Genomic DNA, 19901 nt, shown 5'->3' with positions numbered 1-19901 from the left:
AAGGGCACTGAGTCTGAGTTTTGTTTTCGTTTTCAGATAACTGATTTCGGTCGTGATGGGTAGATTGGAGTCGATCCACACTCCAAGATAAAGGTGAGAGTTTACATATTCAATAGGGTTTAGCCGAGATGTAGGGGACGTTGGGGAGGGGGGATGCATGCCTACTGCTATTACTATGGTTTTTTGGTGTTTATAGATAGGCCGAGATCTATGCATCCTTGGTGGAGTTGGTAAAGGGCTCTTTGAGCTTTGTCATAGAAGGGGCCTCGGTTCACTATTAGAGCTAGATCGTCAGCATAGCAGAGGACGCGTACATCTGGGCCGAAGTTTGTTGTAGGAGACTGTCCATGATGGTGTTGTAGTAAGTTGGGTTGATTATACTGCCCTGTGGAGTGCCGTTGATGTGTTTGTGGAAAGTGAAAGTGTGTCCTTGGAAGCATACGAGAGCTTCTTGATCTCTGAAGAAGTCCTCAAGCCAGCCAAGGAGGCGAACCCCAATTCCCTTGCTGACAAGGGTAAAGAGGATCGCCTCAGGACAGGCGCGCTCAAAGGCTGTTTTGAGATCGAGAAAGATGACTAGGCTCTTCCCGTTGCATACTACTGCCATGAATGTGGTGAGGCATTCTGCTGTCCCCCTTCCTTTGGTGTATGCAAACAGATATTGGTGTGGCATGGGTGTGCTCCATTGCAGACGTTGGTGGACCATCCTTTCCATGTTTTTCCAAGGCAGCTGAGGAGGGATATAGGTCTGTAGTTGCCAGAGTCTTTGGTTTTAGGGATTGGTTGAATGGCAGCCTTCTTCCATGCAGATGGAAGTTTGGCTAAAGTTCAGGAGTGATTTATGAGGTTCAGAATGGCAGGGGTGGCATTCGGTCCAGCATGGGATAGCATAGAGTAGGTGATTTGGTCAATACCGGGGGCTGTGTCGCTGCTGGTTTTGAGTGTACAATGGAATTCTTGGATAGTAAAGGTTTGCTCTGTTTGGGCAGGGGTGTTTTTGGCGAGGTGTATTCTTGCAGTGCGCTCAGTGTGTAGGGTGTTGAGGCAGTTTTGTATGTGTTGTGGTGTGCACAGTGGTGAGGTGTGATGGGTGATAAGTGACGCTGTTCTATCGGCCTCTTCCTGAGGGTTGGGGTGTGTTGGGGGGCAGGGTTGTGGGGGTTTTGAGACAGCTCTGAGTGTTTTCCAGATGTGGCCTAGGTTGGTGTTGGCACTTAAGGATCTGCACCACTCCAGCCATTTGTTTTCTCTGATGGTTTGTTTTCTTTAACTGTATGCTGGATGACTGTCTTAAGATATTGTCTGTTGTCTGGGGTGGAGTGAGTTTTGTTTAGTTTTCTGGCACTGTTGGTGCGATGGTTTAGCTCCTTGACTCTGTCATTATAGTACCAGTAGTCCTTGAAATGTCGCCGTTTGTGAGAGGTTGTAGGAATTGCAGTTTTGGCGGCAGTGGTGAAGGCTGCTGAGATTTGGTGTTCATGTTCATCCAGGTTGTTTGAAGGTTCAAGTTGGGTTATAATTTCTTCTAGTGAGGCCGTGAAGAGTCTCCAATTGGCTTTTTTAGTGCACCACCTGGGGGAGGTCCGGAGGGTCGGGGTAATGGGGGGAGATTAAGTGTGCAGACGATGGCAAAGTGATCTGATGTCAAAGTTGGGTAGAGGTCCCATTCAGTATGTGTTGCGATTCCAGTGGTTAGAAGCATGAGATCAAGTTCGCCACCTTGTAAGTGTGTGAGAGTGTTGGGGGTCATTTAGGAGTTGTATGCCAGGAGTGAGGGTAAGGAGTTCTGATATGTGTCGTCCTGCGGGGTTGGTGGGGGATGTGGATCCTAGGCAGGGGCGATGGGCGTTCAAGTGGCCTCCAATTAGAGTCGGTTCACTGGCTGCGAGTGTGAAGAGTTCTGCTAGGTCGAGGGTGGCACTGGGTTTGCAATAAATGTTGAAGATTTTTAGGGGAGTGTCGGCTAGGGTGACGGATACATCCTGAATTTCGACCTCTTTGCCGCAGTGTGGTGGTTGTGGGATCTTGTTTGCCTGAATGTGATTATGTATGAGAATGGTACAGCCTCTGGGGTCGCCCCTGGGAGTGTGGAAGGAGAAAGGAGTTAAAGCCCTTTAGCTTGAGGGAGTGTTGTTCGGTGATGAGGGTTTCTTTTAAGAGGAAGATGTCTGTTTTGTCTCTATATGCAGCCTCATGAAGAAGGATGAGTTTGTTTTTGGTGCCAAGGATGTTCCATTGTATGATCTTTAGGTTGTGTGTTGGGGGTGGTGGGTTTGCTGTTTGGTTAGGACGGTGTTGTGGTCCGGTACTGATTAGGGGGGGTGTTTGGTCAGTATGAACATTGCTTAGTCTTCTATGGCTGTTGCGGACTGTTCTTTGATTGGGGATTGGGAGCGAGGGCATTCTCGTTTGTCTGGGCCCACTGAAATTCTGTGTTGTTTGAAGCGTTGGGGTTGTGGAGGCAGATGGATTTGACTGGGGTGATGAGGTTTGGGTTTGTCTGGTTGTTTGTGAGAGGAGGCACTCGCCAGGGCATGCTCTAGATCGGGAATGGAGGTCATTGTGGATTGTATTGGGTTTTGTTGGTTTGGCTGAGGATCGCTGAGCTGGGTGAGATTGCTGGAGAAGTGAGTTCCCTCTATCCAGTTGCCTACCATGGCATTGAGTGCTGGAGTGAAGAGTTGGGGGTTGAGGGGGCAGTAGAGCTGATCCCCAACACATTTTATGATGGTTGTTTCGAGGTAATGACAGAAAGATCGCAGGGTTTCTTTACTCTGTGAGACGTATTCTGGGTTCATGACGAGGATGTGGAGAAGAGATGGTGCTGTTGTTTCTGACTGAGGTGGAAGGGGGGTTGTTTGGGTTGCTGTTACGGGGGGAGCAGACAGAGGGTGGTTTGTTTGTGGGGGTGAGCTTTGTAGAGGGGATGGAGGAGTTGTTGTCTGGCTCATCTGGGGGGTTTGTGAGGGGGTCCGGGGTTTGGGAAGTGGATGTTGGAGTGGATGGTCGGTATTGTGACCTGGGGCATTAGGAACTGCTGTCCCCAGACGAACGTGCTTGGGGGAGCAGGGGTTGTTTGTTGTTTGTTTAGAATCCAGTTGGCTTGGCGTTTGATCCCCTGGTGGACTCTTTCTAAGTGGGCAGGGCAGGTGCAGTTCCAGGCGTGGTGATTTTGCTGACAGTTTGGGCATTTGAAGGTGACAGTCTCCAGACAGTTCTGGGTTTCGTGGTTTAAACTGCATATGGCGCACGTTGTGGGACGAGTGCAGTCGGTTTGGTGGTGCCTGTAGCACTGGCAGTTGAAGCACCTTAGTGGTTTTAGGGTGAAAGGCCTGAGGGGGCATGTCCCCCAGTTTCCTAGTTCGAGGTGTGTCGTGATGGGGCCTCTCAGGGAGATGTTTCCTTGCCTGGTGGGCTCGCCAGAAGCTTTGGCCATACAGCGGGTGGCTTCCTCCACTTGTGGGTGTCAAGTGATGGGGTGTAAGGGGTATTTGAGGGGGTAACTCATTAGGATTACTTTTCGGGTGTTGAGTTGAGGGTCGATCATCTGTAGTAGAATGGGTTAGTTTCCTGCCATGTTGATCATTGGTAGGAGGTTGAGGGAGTCTTCGTTGAGTGGAACCAAGACCGTGCTGTTGTTCTTGCCAGGTATGACTGTGATTTTTAGTTCGGGGTGTTCCTCGTCCAGGGCCATGACAATGTCATAGCTTGTTGGGAAAGGGTCCTGTCGTGGAATCTGGAAGCCTGGGAATTTGGATGGGGGTGAGGTTAGGGGCTTCACTGAGACCATGGGCTGTCTTCTGTTGTAAGTATTGGGTTGCGGTGATGGATGGCTCCTGGCCGAGGAAGTGGCGTTTCCCGAGGGTTCTGGTACATGAGAAGAGGGGAGGGGGGTTGCTATATTATGAGGAGGGTTCTCAGTGAAACTGTGGTTGTCCTCTCTTCCGCTCCTTCTTTTCTTGGAGGCCGGCTGGAAGCCGTTGTCTTCACTGGTTGTGGTGGATAGGGTGGAGGTGGATGCAGTGCTGGTGGTTTCATCCGGCATGAGGGCGGTAGTTGTTCGTGAAGTGAAAGAGTTTGAGGAGGCGGTTGTACTGGGTGAGCGTGTTTCCTCTGTTGTGCTAGTGTTCAGTGGCTCCTCCTGGATGTGGGTGGTTTGGATGGGAGGAGTAGCTTGTGAAATGTCCATGGGGATGTAAAAGTCATCTTCGTTGGGTTCATGGCTTGATGGTGATGGCTGTAGCAGGGGTTTCTCCTTAGTTCCGTTATTTAGGGGTTGCTTTTTTCTTGCAGCAAGCTGAGGTGTGGGTGGCTGAGGCTTTTTTGTTATGTCATTTGCACGTTGTTGTCCCGCTGCTTGTTTTTTTGCAGATGAGCTTTGTGGATTGCCTCTGTGAATGGTCTTTGATCCCTATCTTGAGTCCATTATGTGAGACAGTAAAGTTGGGTGCCCAGGCTTACCTATGCTGGAGATCCTGGGCGCCGGGTTTTTACCTCCCCCGCCCTCTAGAGGACGTCATGAGGAGGGACCTTGGCTCCTACTTCGGACTGCCCCTTGACGGGGAACCTTACCCTAGCAGCAGGGTGCCTTGCTGTTACCCCCTGGCTCCCCAGTCACTCTAGTGACCCCCCTTGTGGCGGCCTGAAACGGCCTTCCTTCGGGGTTCAGTTCGCCAGTAGCGGGATAACAGGAAATCCTACGGCAAAGAGGGCAAAGAGAGCAAGGGGTAAGAGGGATAGGGTTTACTGGGTGGGTGTGTGTGTATGTCTGATGTTGGGGGAGGACTGGGAAGAAGAATGAGGGAAAAGGAAAAGTGTGCGAGGATCAAAGGTCTGCCTGACTGAAGTATACAGCCGCCGAGAGAGGCAGTGTATATCTGCAGTCGAGGTGAAGGAAGTCTTGTAGGTGACGATGCCAAGTTGAGAGGTAATAAGGTAAAAATATGTGAAACTGTGGTAGCAATGTCCGTAGAGTTTGGTGCAAGACGGTGCTGCTGGGAGAGACGTCTTTTCACAGCAGCTGCTCGACCAGATCTGGTGAAATGCTAGACGACCTGCCATTCGTACCTCACACTAGCTGATTAGCAGGAAGGGAAAGGAGGCCTTTCCACCCACGAAAGCATCACGTGAACACGAAAACTTTCCTGTTATGCTTGTAAAAGGCAAAGAATGTGTAAAGTGATTCAAAACAGTACAAAACTCCTGAGAAATAAGTAAAGATACCAAACAAAAATTAATTTTTCTTTTATTTTCATGTCTTTTTCGTTTATGCTTGTGTTTATTTATAACTGTAAACAGGATGGTTGTGTGTGTTTCGCAAGGGAGGAGAAAGATGATATTTTCTGTCTGGGTTGAGATAATGGGTGTAACGGTGCGTGTTTAGGCATGGCCACGAGCGAAAAATCGTACATCCACTTGTCACGGCAGCAGGCGGTGAACTGACAAATAGGTGTCACTCTTGTGAGAGCTTGAAGTGAAGGTCAGTCTCATGTCCCAGATGTTCATTCACTTCCCAAAAGTTTTCACAGTTTTCTCCAAGTCGCACTGCATCGAATGATCCAAATCAGTACAACAAACCTAAGCCAATAGGTAAAGATGCCAAGACAAAACAATGTATTTTTCTCTTATTACCATCTTTCTTGATTATGCCTGTATATATTCATTATCGTAAGCAGGGTGGTTGAGTGTGTTTTGCAAGTGAGGACAAAGATGATATTTTCTTTTTGGGTCGAGATAATGGGTGTAGTTGTGCTTGCTCATGCATGGCTGGAGCAAAAAAATCGATAATTCACTCATTACATCACCAGGATCTGAACTGCTTGATAGGGTGTATGGGAGTGTAGTGTTGGTCAGCCTCAAGACATTCAAAATGTTCATTCACTTCTCAAAAATGTTCATAGTTTTTTATAAGCCATGCTCGAATGACGCCGGAGGCCATGTTATGGTAAAACGTCATTTGACGCTGCTGGCCATGGTGGGGTTAAGGTTTAAAAACAAACAATTTTCTGTGATTTCCGAAAAATTGCCTGTAGAGAGGTGATGACTGTTACACGTTGCCCGGCGTTTACGGGTTAAACAATTGGTTGCTCAGAGGGAGAACAACCCAAGCAACATTTTTAAAAAATGCCAGAAATTGCTCCTAAAGTTTGCCCCACCCCATAAAAAGAACTAACTAAACAAGCGAATAAAGCGCCTCGGACCAGGATGGACCATACGTTGATGACTAAGGAATGGACAAAGGACATTCTGAGGGTGGGGACATGGAATGTGAGAGGAGTAAATGATGAAGTGAAAGAGAGAGAGAGAGATTGTTCAGGTGCTTGAGGATGCAAAAGTGGATATATGTGGATTGACTGAAACTAAATGGGAAGGTGAAAGGATGAGAGAATGGGAATATGGTTTAGGTATATGTGCGGGAGTCAATGAGAATGAGAGGGAAAGAGAGGGAGTATGTCTGACGATAAGCAAGAAGTGGAAGGAGAATATAAGAGAGTATGGAACAGTGGGTGCAAGGATTGTATGGGTGAGGATGAAAGTAGGTATACAAGCGTGGGCGATTGTATGTGTGCATGCTCCGACAGAGGACCAAGTGGCAAGAGTGAAAGATGAGTTTTGGGCGAGAGTAGAAGCATGTATGGACAAATTTGAGAGAAGCAAGAGAGTGCTTTTCATTGGAGACATGAATGGCAAAGTTGGGAATGTACGAGTGGATGGAGTGGTTGGTCAGTGGGGTGTGCCAGCTGAAGTAGATGGGAATGGTAGTGCATTGGTGGACATCCGTGCTGGTAAGGGGTTGGCAATAGCCAACACCTACTTTCGGCATAAGATGATCCACCGGTATACATGGAGAGTAATGAGAAGGATGGATGGTGACCTTATTGAAAGAAAGGCAATGATAGACTATGTGTGTGTGAATGAGTGAATGAGAAGACAAGTGTTGGATGCAAGAGTTTGGAGAGGGTGGGGGAATGGAGTCTCGGACCATCACTTAGTGATGGCCAAGGTAAAGCTGCAAAGAAAATGGTTGAGGAGACGAAGGGGAAGACAGGAGGAAACAGCTCCTGTGAGAAGAGTGGAGAATTTGCAAGATAGTGAGAGAATGGCAGAGTATAAGAGCATAGTGGAAGAAAGATTGGGAAGGTATGAGCTAGAGCAGATGGAAGGGGTGGAAGACATATGTAAGAAATTCACGGAAGAGATAGGTGCAGCGTGTGAGGTGGTTTGTGGAGTGAGGAGGAGATGCAAGGGTGTGCAAGGGACAGCATGGTGGAATGATGAGGTTAAATGAGCTGTAGAACAAAAGAAGAAGGCATATAGCGAATGGTTAGCTAGTAGAGGTAGGGGAGAAGATGAGAGAGAGAATAGAGAGGTATATGTGAGCAGGAGAACGGGAGGTGAAGAGACTGGTGAAGGAGAGTAAGAGGAAAGTGGATGAAGAATTTGGGAGGAATCTGAGTGTGAAATGGAGGGAGAGTAAGAAATTGTTTTCGAAGGAGGTAAAGAAAGTAAGGCAGTGTGAAAAGGGAAATAGTAGGGGAGTGAAAGATAGGAATAATAGATTGTTGGTGGAGAAGAGAGAGAAATTGAGGAGATGAAGGGAGCACTTTGAGGATTTGTTGAATGTAGAGAGTGAGAGCAGTGCGAGTATAAGTGGTTGGGGAATGGCTGAGAGAAGAAGAGATGGGAGGGGGGAGGAAAACATCAGTAGGGCAGAAGTAGTGGAAGCTATGAAGAAGATCAAGTTGGGAAAGGCCCCAGGAATTGATGGAGTGTGTGGTGAAATGCTTAGGTATGGGGGTGAGATTGTTGTGGAGTGGATATGGAAGTTGTGTAGACTGGCTTGGGAAGAGGGAAGGGTTCCAGAGGACTGGAAATCAGGTATAACTGTTCCTTTATACAAAGGAAAGGGGGAGAGAGAAGTATGTGGTAACCATAGGGGTATTTGCCTTCTTAGTGTGACTGGTAAAATATATGGTAGATTACTCATTGATAGGGTTAGGCATATGACAGAGGAGCTAGTTGGAGAAGAACAAGGGGGATTTAGGAAGCGAAAAGGGTGTGTAGATCAGATATTTGTTCAAAGATGTTTAGTGGAGAAGTATCTAGAGAAGGGAAAGAAAGTGTATGCTGCCTTCATGGACTTGGAGAAAGCTTATGACAGAATAGATAGGCAAGGTATGTGGAAGGTATTAAGAATATATTGAGTGGAGGGGAAATTGTTGAGTGTTGTGAAGAGTATGTATGAAAGAGCTAGGGTTACAGTTAGAGTGGATGGTGAGCTGAGTGAGTTCTTTGATCTGAATGTGGGACTGAAACAGGGTTGTGTGATGTCTCCATGGCGGTTTAATATATACATGGATGGGGTTGTAAAGGAGGTGCAAGGTAGGGCAGTGGATGTGGGGGTGGCTCTGATGAATGAGGGTGAGATTTGGAAGATTCCGGTGTTGCTGTTTGCTGAAGATACAGTATTGTTGAGTGAAGATGAATGGGAGTTGCAAGGTTTGGTGAATGAATTTGGGACAGTGTCTAGGAGGAGAAAGCTGAAAGTTAATGTAAACAAAAGTAAAGTTATGGTGTTTGAGAGGAATGAAGTCACAGAATGTACAGTAAGGTTGGATGGGGGGGATATGGAGAATGTGAGAGCATTTAAGTACTTGGGTAGTGTGATGAGTATGGATGGAACTTTGGGGGATGAAGTGCGTGAAAGGGTACAGCAGGGAAGGAAGGTTGTTGGTTCACTGAAAGCAGTGATGAGAAATAGGGAGGTGAGTATGGAAATTAAGAAGTCACTGCATGATAATATTGTGATCCCTACCCTGACGCATGGAAGCGAGGCGTGGACTCTGCAAGAGGGGAACAAGTCAAGAGTGAGAGCAATAGAAATGAGTTACTTGAGAGGAGTATGTGGAGTGACATGGAGGGACAGGTTGACGAATAAAGAAGTGAAGGAACGTTGTGGGGTGGATGTGGATGTGGTTGAGAAGATTAAGAGAAATACACTGAGGTGGTTCGAACATGTGGAGAGAATGGAGAATGAAAGACTGACTAAGAGGGTGTATGTAGGTGAGGTGGAGGGAGGGAGAGGGAGGGGTAGACCAAGGATGAGGTGGAGGGATGGAGTTGAGAGATATATGAGGGAGGGGGGGGGTGATTTGGGGGGAGGGTAGTCAAATGGTGCGTGACAGAGCGACTTGGAAGCGTTTTGTCTGTGGCCACCCTTTGCGGGATTAGGGCGTTGGGCTATAGATAGAAAGACATGTCAAAATAAACCTTAAAGCATCAGCTTCAAAATGGCATGAAAAATTCTGATCATAATACTCATTTAGTAATTATTATTAATTAATAATACCAACCATGTGCAGGTGGTGTTCAGTTAAATGTCATTATTTCCTGCAAACAATGATTATAGACATGATTATAACACTAATATTAGGGGTACTTACCACACTGGAGTGACTTGAATGTTGAGTATTGAATATAGATGCATCCCCCCTTCTCCCCTGGCCCCAGGATTAGTTGCAAAAATCGAGCAAGTCATCATCCTCATCAGCCAGGGCTACGGTTTGCTCGACTCTGCCAGCTTGAAGGCCCTCATAAAAGGTCTTCTTGTCATCTGGCATGAGGAGGAACAAGCTACAAAGATCATTGAGCTTTTCTTCCGTGAGCTGGAGGGGGGGCATCATACAGGGGTGGGAGGGGGATGGCACTCAAGTTGAATCTGTCTCGGGTCAAGGCTCCTCACCTTTCATCAGTCGGACCTCGAAGTAGTTGTTGTCAGTCCCATAGTCTGACTTGATGATGAAGCCTTCCTTGTAGTTGAGGTGGAAGAGAAGCTTGTGGGGATCCTTGAATATGTTTCCTGGTGCCTTACGTTTGGTGATGTGGTCCTTCAGAACACCAAAGTTCAGAAGCATGGCCTGCTTCATGCGCACCACTTTGTACTCCTGTGACACAGACTGTGCAATGTGGTACGCATAGTCGTCTGGCATATAAAGATTTGGTACGCTTCTAAGATGCCTCTCAATATTGCCAAATGCTCGATCACAGGCCATGTAGCTATGGCCCGGCACATGGTAAACATGGTCGATGGAGAGCAGGTGCCTGGAGTGGAGTTCATGGAGGTAATACATCACCAAGTTGATGTTCTTGTTCTGGCCAGCGCTGTTATCTGAGATGACCACCAGCTGTGAGAAGTCGTCAATACAGCTTTTTTGGTCGATCCAGTGTTTGATGCAGCTGGCCACTTCACACAACCCCCATTTGACTTGTGTCTCATCCCATATATATTAGTGCTAGTGTTGCTTTTCAAGTTGTGGATGCACAAGTTGTAGGTCCACATCTTGCGCTTGTACAGTAGAAAGCAGCACTAGTGGTGATCTTGGGCGTGGGTTGAGTCTGCTGCAGGTCAACACAGATTGCACGAGTCTCGGGGTCGTTGTCAGATGCCATCTTCTTCAGGAAGTCCTATGCCTGCTGTGCTAGCTGCTGGTGTTCCTCTTTTTGCCTGGTGAGGTTGTCAACAGCAGCCTGATCTCCAGTTGAATTTGCAATGGAGACATCAAAGGTGTCACAGATGGTGCAGGTGTTTGTGTGTGATGGCTCAAAGGAGATGTTAAATTCCTTTGTAAACACATCTGAATAATAATGCAGGCTGACCTTCTCTTCGCCAGTAAAAACATCACGGAACCACTCCATGTACGACACGTACAGCTCCTCGATCGTAAGTTGAGATTCCAGGTACTTCTGGCGGGGAGCATTAGCCCTGCTGTAGTGGCATGACATAGCAAGTAGCAGCTTAATGTGCTCCCTCACACAAAGAGCCTTATTCCCGATAACCTTGTTAGCAGGTTCGTCCTGTCCTAGCTGGTCAGGAATTAGCATACCTGTGCTGTTCACCTTGGACAATGCTGTTGTAAGACATGTTGTACCAATGGCCTGCATTGCCATGACACCTTCCTTGCACACCCTGGTCTGCACATTATTATACACCACTCTGGAATGACGGGTATTGCTACACTTACTTTGCTTCTTCTTTGTAAGCTTTCGTTTTACCAGTCCCAGGCTCACCATTTTCGGAATGTAAGAATTCTGGGCATCGTATGAACCCAGAGCACAAGATTCCCTAATTTTTTTTTCACACCTTCATTCTTAACTTTGTCAAAGTACCCATCACAGCAAGGATTACCAATTGCACGTGCAGCAACTTCTAACTTGGTTTTATAACTCATGTATGCTTGGCCTAAGTTACGCTCCACCTTAGCCACCACACTTCCCCATTCCTCCACCTTTTGAGGTCTTTTTCTCCCTTGTCCTTGCTCCACTTCACTCTCACTATCACTCACGTCACGAGGAACAGCGATAGTTTTGCGGGCTATCAACATCACTGCTAGAATCACATGCAGCCATCGTTATACAATCCAGAAAAACACAGATAATCCAAGTGCAGGTCTTAATGGCAGCAGAGGGAGAAAGAGACTGTGTGTACAGCGTCCTTGAGACAGCCGCAGCAAGCTTATTGGCTGCGCGCTGCCTACGGCAAGGCATCAAGCTCCACGCCATTGGCCGGCTGGCTGTGACATTAAAATTGCTCGGTGCTCTGATAGGCTGGCTGCCACCATGCCACCACTCTTGTTGCTTGGGCTCTTCTCCCGCGGAGCTACACAATTAGCCATTTCAGAAATTAAATGTGTCCTGGCCTCTTCCTCTGAGTGTTGAAATAACTTCTGTGATATTTGCTTGTCACCAGGTGGATCAGTAAATCAAGAGCAGACCCAAGGTGGTGGTGAACGTTCAAATCACCTAGGATGAAAATTTCAGTGACATGAGAAATGGAAAGAATATGTTCCATATTAGTTGTAGGAGAGTCAAAGAATACTGCACAGTCGGTAGAATTAGGGCAGTGTTGTCCACACTTTTTTGCCTTCTTCTACCATTAAGTACCCCCCATGACCGATTAAACTCAATATTTGAAAGGACAATGGAAATTAAATTAAAAGTTCAAATTATTTAAGTGTAGGACAATAAATTATTTAGTATGCTAAGGAAAAGAAGTAACGAAACAACATAAAAATGCTTGAAAATGACTTACAACTCATTGTGAAATGCAGGGTTGATGTTCACTGATGATTTTTGCCATTTTGGGCGGTAGAGAGGCTACTGCAGTGATCAGGCTTTGTTCCATGTTTACATTTAGTTTGATTCTTTGTTTGGCTTAATAACGCCCATAGATGCTTCACAAAAGCAGGTAGACCCAAAGGGCAGAAGGTTATCCAAAGCTTTTTTTAAGATGCTTCCCCTTTACACAACTCCAAACCATGTGAAGGTTGAGCGTCCAAATGTCATTTTGAGGCCACGGTCTGAACACACTTCGAACAGTACTTCCTGAAGGCAAATGGGAAGCTTCTTCATATTATTATCAGATAGGAGGAATGGATTTCTAACCCAATCCAGCTGTATTAAAAATCACAGATAAGGTTAGTGAAATGTTCCACAATAACTGGTTTCACAGTCTCTCTCTTCATTTTTACTGGAAAAATAAGCATTTGACAGAGGAAATAACCTAAAATCTACCCCTGAGCATATCTCCCTCTACAACTCTATTTTCTTTTGAAAACCACTAACTTTATCATTTAAGATGAGAATGTTTGTATCATTGCCATGCAGAGATAAATTTAACTCATTCAGTTTGCTAAATATATCTGCTCAATATGCTAGTTGTGCAAACCAAGTAATATTTTCAAAATATGTGGCAAAAGGAGATCCATTTTCTGATATAAAGGAGCCTACTTCATCTCGCAACTCAAACAACTTTGCGAGTACCCTCCCTCTCGACAGCCAGCACAGCTCTGCGTGCAGTAGTTGCTTTGTGTGCTCAGATCCTATGTTTTAGCACAGTTTATGAAACAGGCAAGCATTAAGTGGCCTTGACTTTACAAAGTTGATTGCTTTTATGCCATCATTCATTATCCCATGCAACTCTGAAGTCATTTTTTTTTTTTTTTTTTTTTTTTTGATGCTAATGATTCTCTGTGAATGATGCGATGAGTCCACTCCACATCAAGCTTTTCCTTCTTAATACATGCAATGAGTCCATTCACTTTCCCGGTCATTGATGCAGCAGCGTCTGTACACACGCTAATGCAAGATTTCTAAGTCCTTGTTCAGAGAAGAACAGATCAATGACATTGATAATGGCTTCCCCAGTTGTGTAATCTAATTTTTTAGCAAGAAAGTACATTTTTGTTTATGTCATCTCCATCAATGTATCTCAGAAATAAGCTGAGCCTGTCCACTGACGTCAATTGATTCGTGAAGTTGAAATGAGAAAGACTGCCTTGTTTCAGCTTATTAACAGCTTGACCAGTAATATCTGTACTCATTTAATTTACCCTTCGAGAAACAGTTTGATGTGATAAAGGAACGCCTTTACTTGGTCAGCTGCCTTTTTATCTAGCTTTTATTCAGCCATCACAACTGCAGCTGGCACTATCAGTTAATCAGCAATATTAAATGGTTTCTTAGCTTTAGCAACTGATAAAGGTACAGCTAAGATGCCTCCAGAGCTATGCTTGATGTTGTGGAGGCTTTCTTTGTTGTTGTCTGGGAACACTTAAAATCAGAAAGCTTTCTTTTAAAAAAAACTTTGCCGGTTTGCCAACATGGCACTGATGTTTTGTGTTAATGTGACGTTGGAGGTGAGCTGGTTTCATACTGCTGTTGGCAAACCTCTCTCCACAAAAGCTTCCGGAGGATCAGAAATCGTGCAAGTAAATCCAAAAAACACAATCATCTTTGTATTGTCGTATTTAGGTTGATTTCCTTCACTTGCATTGCTGCTGCTGCTGCTGCGGCTATCACGTTTTAACCATCTGTCCGTATTTCTTGCTGTTAAAGAAATATCTCTGTCTGCAAGCTTTCATGTGAATTTGAAAAAGAGATGTTCACACTCTCACATCTTGATGAAACTAAGCAAATGACTCAAGTGAGGAGTTCAGCACTGTTCCTGCCGCGTCCTGTCCCCTTTCCTCTCTCTCCCTCCTACTGTCTTCTCCCCTCAATTTCTTTCTCGTTCATTTTAATTCTTACTCTGATTTCTTGTCATTTAATTTAGTTGGAACTTGTGTAAGTGTTGCGGTTATTCAATTATTCTACAGGATATCCCGGGAGTTAAGTCAAAAACTTTGGGAAATGATAGAGGAGGGAATTTTAAGGAAAAAATGTTATATGAACAAGTGTCCAAATGTCAACCGTTACGGAGCTACAGTTACTGATGACCTTATGGGCGAATTATGAAGACCATTTTCGCCCATAAGGTCATCAGTAACTGTAGCTCCGTAACGGTTGAGATTTGGACACAAGTTTATATAACATTTTTTGCTTAGAATTCTCTCATCTGTCATTTCTCAAAGTTTTTGACTTACCTCCAGGGACACCCTGTATACTCACTCACCCATGCACACATACACATGCACAGTAAAGTTACTGATCCAGGATGTCATAATTATGACCTATATGTGATACAGTCTGGGATTTTTTTTCATTATCTTCTTACGTTCCCTATGAACAATGCTGCATAACCTAAGGGGTAAACGTACTCCAGTCTGGACAACATTGAATTATTGGATAAGTGAACACCATAGACTTAATTAATCTGAGAAATACAGGATAGCCAAAGTCAGATTGTAGAGAAAATAGAGGATTAAAGTTTGGAACAAAGAAACAAGATATATTTTTGCATATACATACTGTGGACAACCATGTCTAACTTTGAAAATAGTATAGAGAAAGTAGGATGGCACTTAGGAGGACACTAAGAAGTGTTTGTTACTAGCTACCTCGGACAGCTCAACCTCTGTCAAAAACAGGTGATGTTTAGAAGAGGAGAGATGGTGTTCAACAGAAAGGAAAGTACACGAATGGCTTCTAATGTTGCAGAAATGAAGAAAAAGAGAGCCAGACAGTGGTTCACTACATCTCACTTGATCGTCACCGGGACATGACTGGATGTTGGGGTCGTTTGTGGTCGCCCCCACATCCTCTCCCCTCTTGGAGTCCAGGAGTGGGTGTCGTTGTGACATTTTTTTCTTTTCAGATATGAAACACGAAGCTTGGTCCGTTTTACGCATTTAGTTCGGTGTAAAGAGTCGGAGTAAAATGTATAGGACTGTACGTTGTCCCCATGTTACTCAGACACTGGAAAAGGTCAGCCAAGGAGGATAGTCAAATACTAGTCCCGAGGGCTTTTGAAACAGGCATTCCTGCAGCTTGAGTTCGGGGGCATATTTAGTAGCTATACCCTCTTATTTGATTGACTTATGCAGTGGAGACCTAGGGGGCGAGTAGGGTGTGTGTGTTTCAAAGCTGCTAGTTGGACGCAGATGATGCCATTGCAACAGGGGCCAGATGATCGATAATTTTTATCTTTAAATATTTTCTTCTTGTGTTCCTGGCAATAAAATACTCAACATTTCATCAAAAACACCAAGAATATATTTATCCAGTTCTGTTAAACAAGCTAATGGTCTGAATGCTTTGATTAATATAAATAAGCAATGAGTACTTGCCATGACAAATAATTATTCTGATCTTAATGTCAATGGCCACACTGAAATGGCCAGTGCAGGAAGCCATGCACATAAGACCCTCTCTCTCTCTCTCTCTCTCTCTCTGGTCGTCGTGGCGAGTGGACGTGCCTCACTTTGCTCCTGCTAGCTACTCGTAATTCCACCTCTGCCCGACCACAGTAGATTCAACACTGTTCAAGACACTGCTTGCTGCCCAAGATCAAGCCTGAAAAAGTGCATTGGAAGTATTTATGGGTCAAGTAAGTAGAAAAAATAGAAGCATTGCAATCAACTATCAGTGAATTAACTAGAAGTCTCGATTTCACTCAGACCGAAATCAAGGATATCAAGTCCGAAGTGAAACAGTTCAAGTGAGAGAAGGAAGAAAATCAAGCAACTATCAAGGCGTTGATGGAAGACCTTGAAACATCAACAAAATTAAAGATCTGGAGGACAGGTGCGATTGCCAAGAAGAATATAACAGAAGAAATAATTTACAAATTATTGGAGAGAAGTGGAGGAACGATTGGGCAAATATGAATTGGAGCAGATGGGAGACGTGGAAGGTGTGTGTAAGATATTTACAGAAGAAATATGTGCAGCATGTGATGTGGTGTGTGGAAGGAAGAGAAGACGGAGGGGGGTGCAAGGAACAGCGTGGTGGACTGAAGAGGTGAAACAGGCTGTGGCACAAAAGAAGAAAGCATACAATGAATGGATGAGAAATAGGGGCGTGGAAGAAGTTGAGAGGTGGAAGAGAGAGTTATATGTGGAAAGGAAGAGAGAGGTGAAAAGATTAGTAAGAGAGAGTAAGAAGAGAGTATGAGGAATTTGTAAGGAATTTGAGTGTGAAGTGGAGGGACTGTAAGAAAATGTTCTGGAGAGAAGTGAAAAGAGTAAGACAGGGTGGAAGTGAAGTTAGCAGGAGAGTGAAAGATAAAAATGGTAGATTACTAGTGGAGAAGGGAGAAAAAGTGAGCAGATGGAGAGAACACTTTAAGGAATTGTTGAACATAGAGGATGGAAGTAATGCGAGTATAAGTGGCTGGGGAATGGCTGGGAGAAGGAGGGAGGTGAGAAGACAGGAAGAAATCAGTAGGATAGAAGTTGTGGAAGCAATAAAGAAAGTTAAATCGGGGAAAGCCCCAGGAATTGATGGAGTGTGTGGTGAAATGCTGAAGCATGGGGGAGAGATAGTAGTAGAATGGATGTGGAAAATGTGCAGATTGGCCTGGGAGGAAGGTAGAGTCCCGGAGGATTGGAAGTCAGGTATAATTATTCCCTTGTACAAAGGAAAAGGGGAAAAAGAAGTGTGTGGTATTCATAGGGGCATTTGTCTTCTTAGTATAATAGGAAAAGTGTATGGTAGGATACTTATAGACAGAGTTAGAGAAAGAACAGAGAAATTAGTTGGAGAAGAACAGGGAGGCTTTAGGAAGGGAAGAGGTTGTGTAGATCAGATATTCATTCTTAGATCTTTAGTGGAAAAGTTTCTAGAGAAGGGAAAGAAGTTGTATGCGGCTTTCATGGATTTGGAGAAAGCATATGACAGGGTGGATAGACAAGGATTGTGGAAAGTGTTAAGAATATATGGAGTAGATGGGAAGTTGTTGAATGCTGTGAAGAGTATGTACGATGGTGCGAAGGCTGCAGTGCGTGTGGATGGTGAACTAAGTGAATTTTTCTCTTTGAAAGTTGGTTTGAAACAGGGATGTGTCATGTCTCCATGGTTGTTCAATCTGTACATGGATGGGGTAATAAAAGAGGTACAAGGTAGGGTAGTGGATGTTGGAGTGTCCCTGGTGAGAGAGGATAGTGTTTGGAAACTCCCTGTACTGTTGTTTGCAGATGATACTGTGTTGTTGAGTGAAGACGAAGGGGAGCTGCAAGGCTTGGTGGATGAGTTTGAAAGAGTGTGTAAGAAACGGAACCTAAAGGTGAATGTAGGGAAGAGTAAAGTGATGGTCTTTGAGAGAGGTGAAGTTAGTGATTGTACAGCGAGGTTAGATGGTGAGGAATTGGAAAATGTGAGTACGTTTAAGTATTTGGATAGTGTGATGAGTAAGGATGGAGGTTTGGAGGGTGAAGTGCTTGAAAGGGTACAGCAGGGAAGAAAGGTTGCTGGTTCCTTGAAAGCAGTGATAAGAAACAGGGAAGTGAGCATGGAAGTGAAAAAGCTACTACATGACAGTATTGTGATACCAACTCTAACATACGGAAGTGAAGCTTGGACATTGTTGGAAGGACACAAGTCAAGAGTGAGAGCAGTGGAAATGAGTTATTTAAGAGGAGCCTGTGGAGTCACGTGGAGAGACAGGCTGACGAATGAGGATATAAAGGAGCGTTGTGGTGTGGATGTGGATGTGATAGGAAGCGTTATGAGGAACACACTGAGGTGGTTTGGCCATGTGGAGAGGATGTAGGGTGAAGGACTGACGAAGAGTGTATGTGAGTGAGGTGGAGGGGGGAAGGGGGAGGCCGAGGATGAGATGGAGGGATGGGGTGGAGAGGTATATGAGAGAGGGGGGTGTGAGTTGGGAGCAGGGCAGTGAAATGGCGTGGGACAGGGCGACTTGGAGGCGATTTGTTTGTGGCCACCCCAAACGGGATTGAGGCGTCTGGCAATAGATAGATTGATAGATTTGAAGAGCTTCCTGGCGGTGAGACATGCGAACAAACAACCAAACAAACATTGAAATTGCTGGAAGACAAGCTTCAACTGCCCAACATTCAGACTGACAGAGCACATCGAACAGGACAACAAAGTGCGTTTCACCATCGCCCAGTTATTGCTCGTTTCCAGCATTATTGTGACCGAGAAGCTTTGTTAAGAAATACTGTAAAGTTAAGAGGCACCCAAGTCTTCATTAATAAGGACTTGTGCCCTGCTTCACAAGAGAAACGGAAGGCACAACTACCTCTTTTGAAACGAGCAAGGAGTGAGAGCAAAGTAGCGTACTTTAGATATACAAAGCTGATCGTCAGAGACAAACAAGGTGCATATGGGAATGCCGCCAGTGACCTCGGTGCAGCCGCTAGACATGCTCCTGCTTCCATTGGGGTCGCTGTTGCCAGTGCTGGTCCTGCTTTTGACGTGGTTGGTGGTGCTGGTGCGATCGCTGCTGGGGTAGAGGCCGAGGCCGGCGCCGTTGGTGGGCGATTTACCCCTGTTGCGGGAACAGCACCTGCTGTGGTATGATGTGGTGACCGTTGTTGATGAGGCTGCAGCTGTCCTACCTGCCAATAATTGTGGACCAGAACTTTCTGCCGATGCTGCAATCCGGAGTCGGCCGTCCCCTGCTACACTGCATCAAGTTAATACTAGAGGTTCATCAGGATGTAAAATGAAAAAAATAAGTGGGTAAGACTTCAAGCGCTAATAACCTACAGGTGATGATATTATAATTCTTAACGTCTACAGAACTCGTTTCTCTACCATTTAGTGAATTAGATGATACAGAGTTTATAAATACTTTAAGTGTTGAGGAGGAACATAAATATCCCTTGCATATTATAAACAACAAGATTTTTCACCCATTTGATCTTGATGAGGACAGTATTTCACCAGACAGTTACCTCATCTGTCAAGGCCTAAAAGAGCCATTATGTAATTATTATTTTTGCGATAATCCTGGGTTTAAAAACATACTTCCTTCTTTTAATTTAAAGATTCTGTCTTATAACACAAATAGTTTACCACTTCATCTAGACACTTTTTATGATCAATGCTTAAATGTAATTGAAAGAAACTTTGACATATAGGAGTTTGTGAAACACGACTAAATGACGAAATCTCTGCACTCTACCATCTGAATGGTTATAATACCTTTTTTGAAAACAAAACAGCCAAAGGTGGAGGCGTGGCTCTTTACATAGCAAGATATATAAAAGGGATAATACATCAGGACTATCTCTTCTGTTGACACATACTGAATCTTTATTTATAGAGTGTACAAGAACAAACAAGTTTTTAGTTGGAATAACATAAAGGGCCCCCTTATGCAAGCCTTCATGATTTCATGCTAACTCTTGAGCAGATCCTAGAACTTGTAGCATCCGAACAAACGCTACCATGTTATTTAATGGGAGACTTAAACGTTAAGCTACTTAAGCAAAAAGACAATAACGTAAACGAGTTATTGAATTTATTCTGTTCTTACTCATACTTTCCAGTAATTACTAAACCTACCCGGGTGACCAATACATCAGCATCATTAATAGATCACATTTGGACCAACGACTTAAACAACTATCAGGCCAGCGGCATCATGTACACTTGTATAAGTGATCGCTTTCCGGTTTTCAGATCTCTTTCAGTTCCCCAGCATAATGCCCATT

At 44.8% G+C, this 19901-nt stretch overlaps 1 protein-coding gene across 1 annotated transcript; it reads right to left on the bottom strand.

Moving 5' to 3' along the window:
* Nucleotides 1–283: 283 nt before the first annotated feature.
* On the bottom strand, nucleotides 284–706 carry LOC145418129 (uncharacterized). Its single transcript, XM_080286653.1, has one exon. It carries the CDS (start codon nucleotides 704–706, stop codon nucleotides 284–286), a length of 423 nt encoding a protein of 140 aa, XP_080142779.1.
* Between the last annotated feature and the right edge of the window lie 19195 nt (nucleotides 707–19901).

This window comes from Coenobita brevimanus, chromosome 112 (genome assembly GCF_032717465.1).
Source record: "Coenobita brevimanus isolate Jiangsu-jjx chromosome 112, ASM3271746v2, whole genome shotgun sequence".
Taxonomy (NCBI): domain Eukaryota; kingdom Metazoa; phylum Arthropoda; class Malacostraca; order Decapoda; family Coenobitidae; genus Coenobita; species Coenobita brevimanus.
This window is presented reverse-complemented; position numbering and strand designations above follow the sequence as displayed.

Bases quoted from the DNA above. Each gene is read 5' to 3' on its own strand.
- LOC145418129 (XM_080286653.1), bottom strand. From the start codon at position 706: ATGGTCCACCAACGTCTGCAATGGAGCACACCCATGCCACACCAATAT.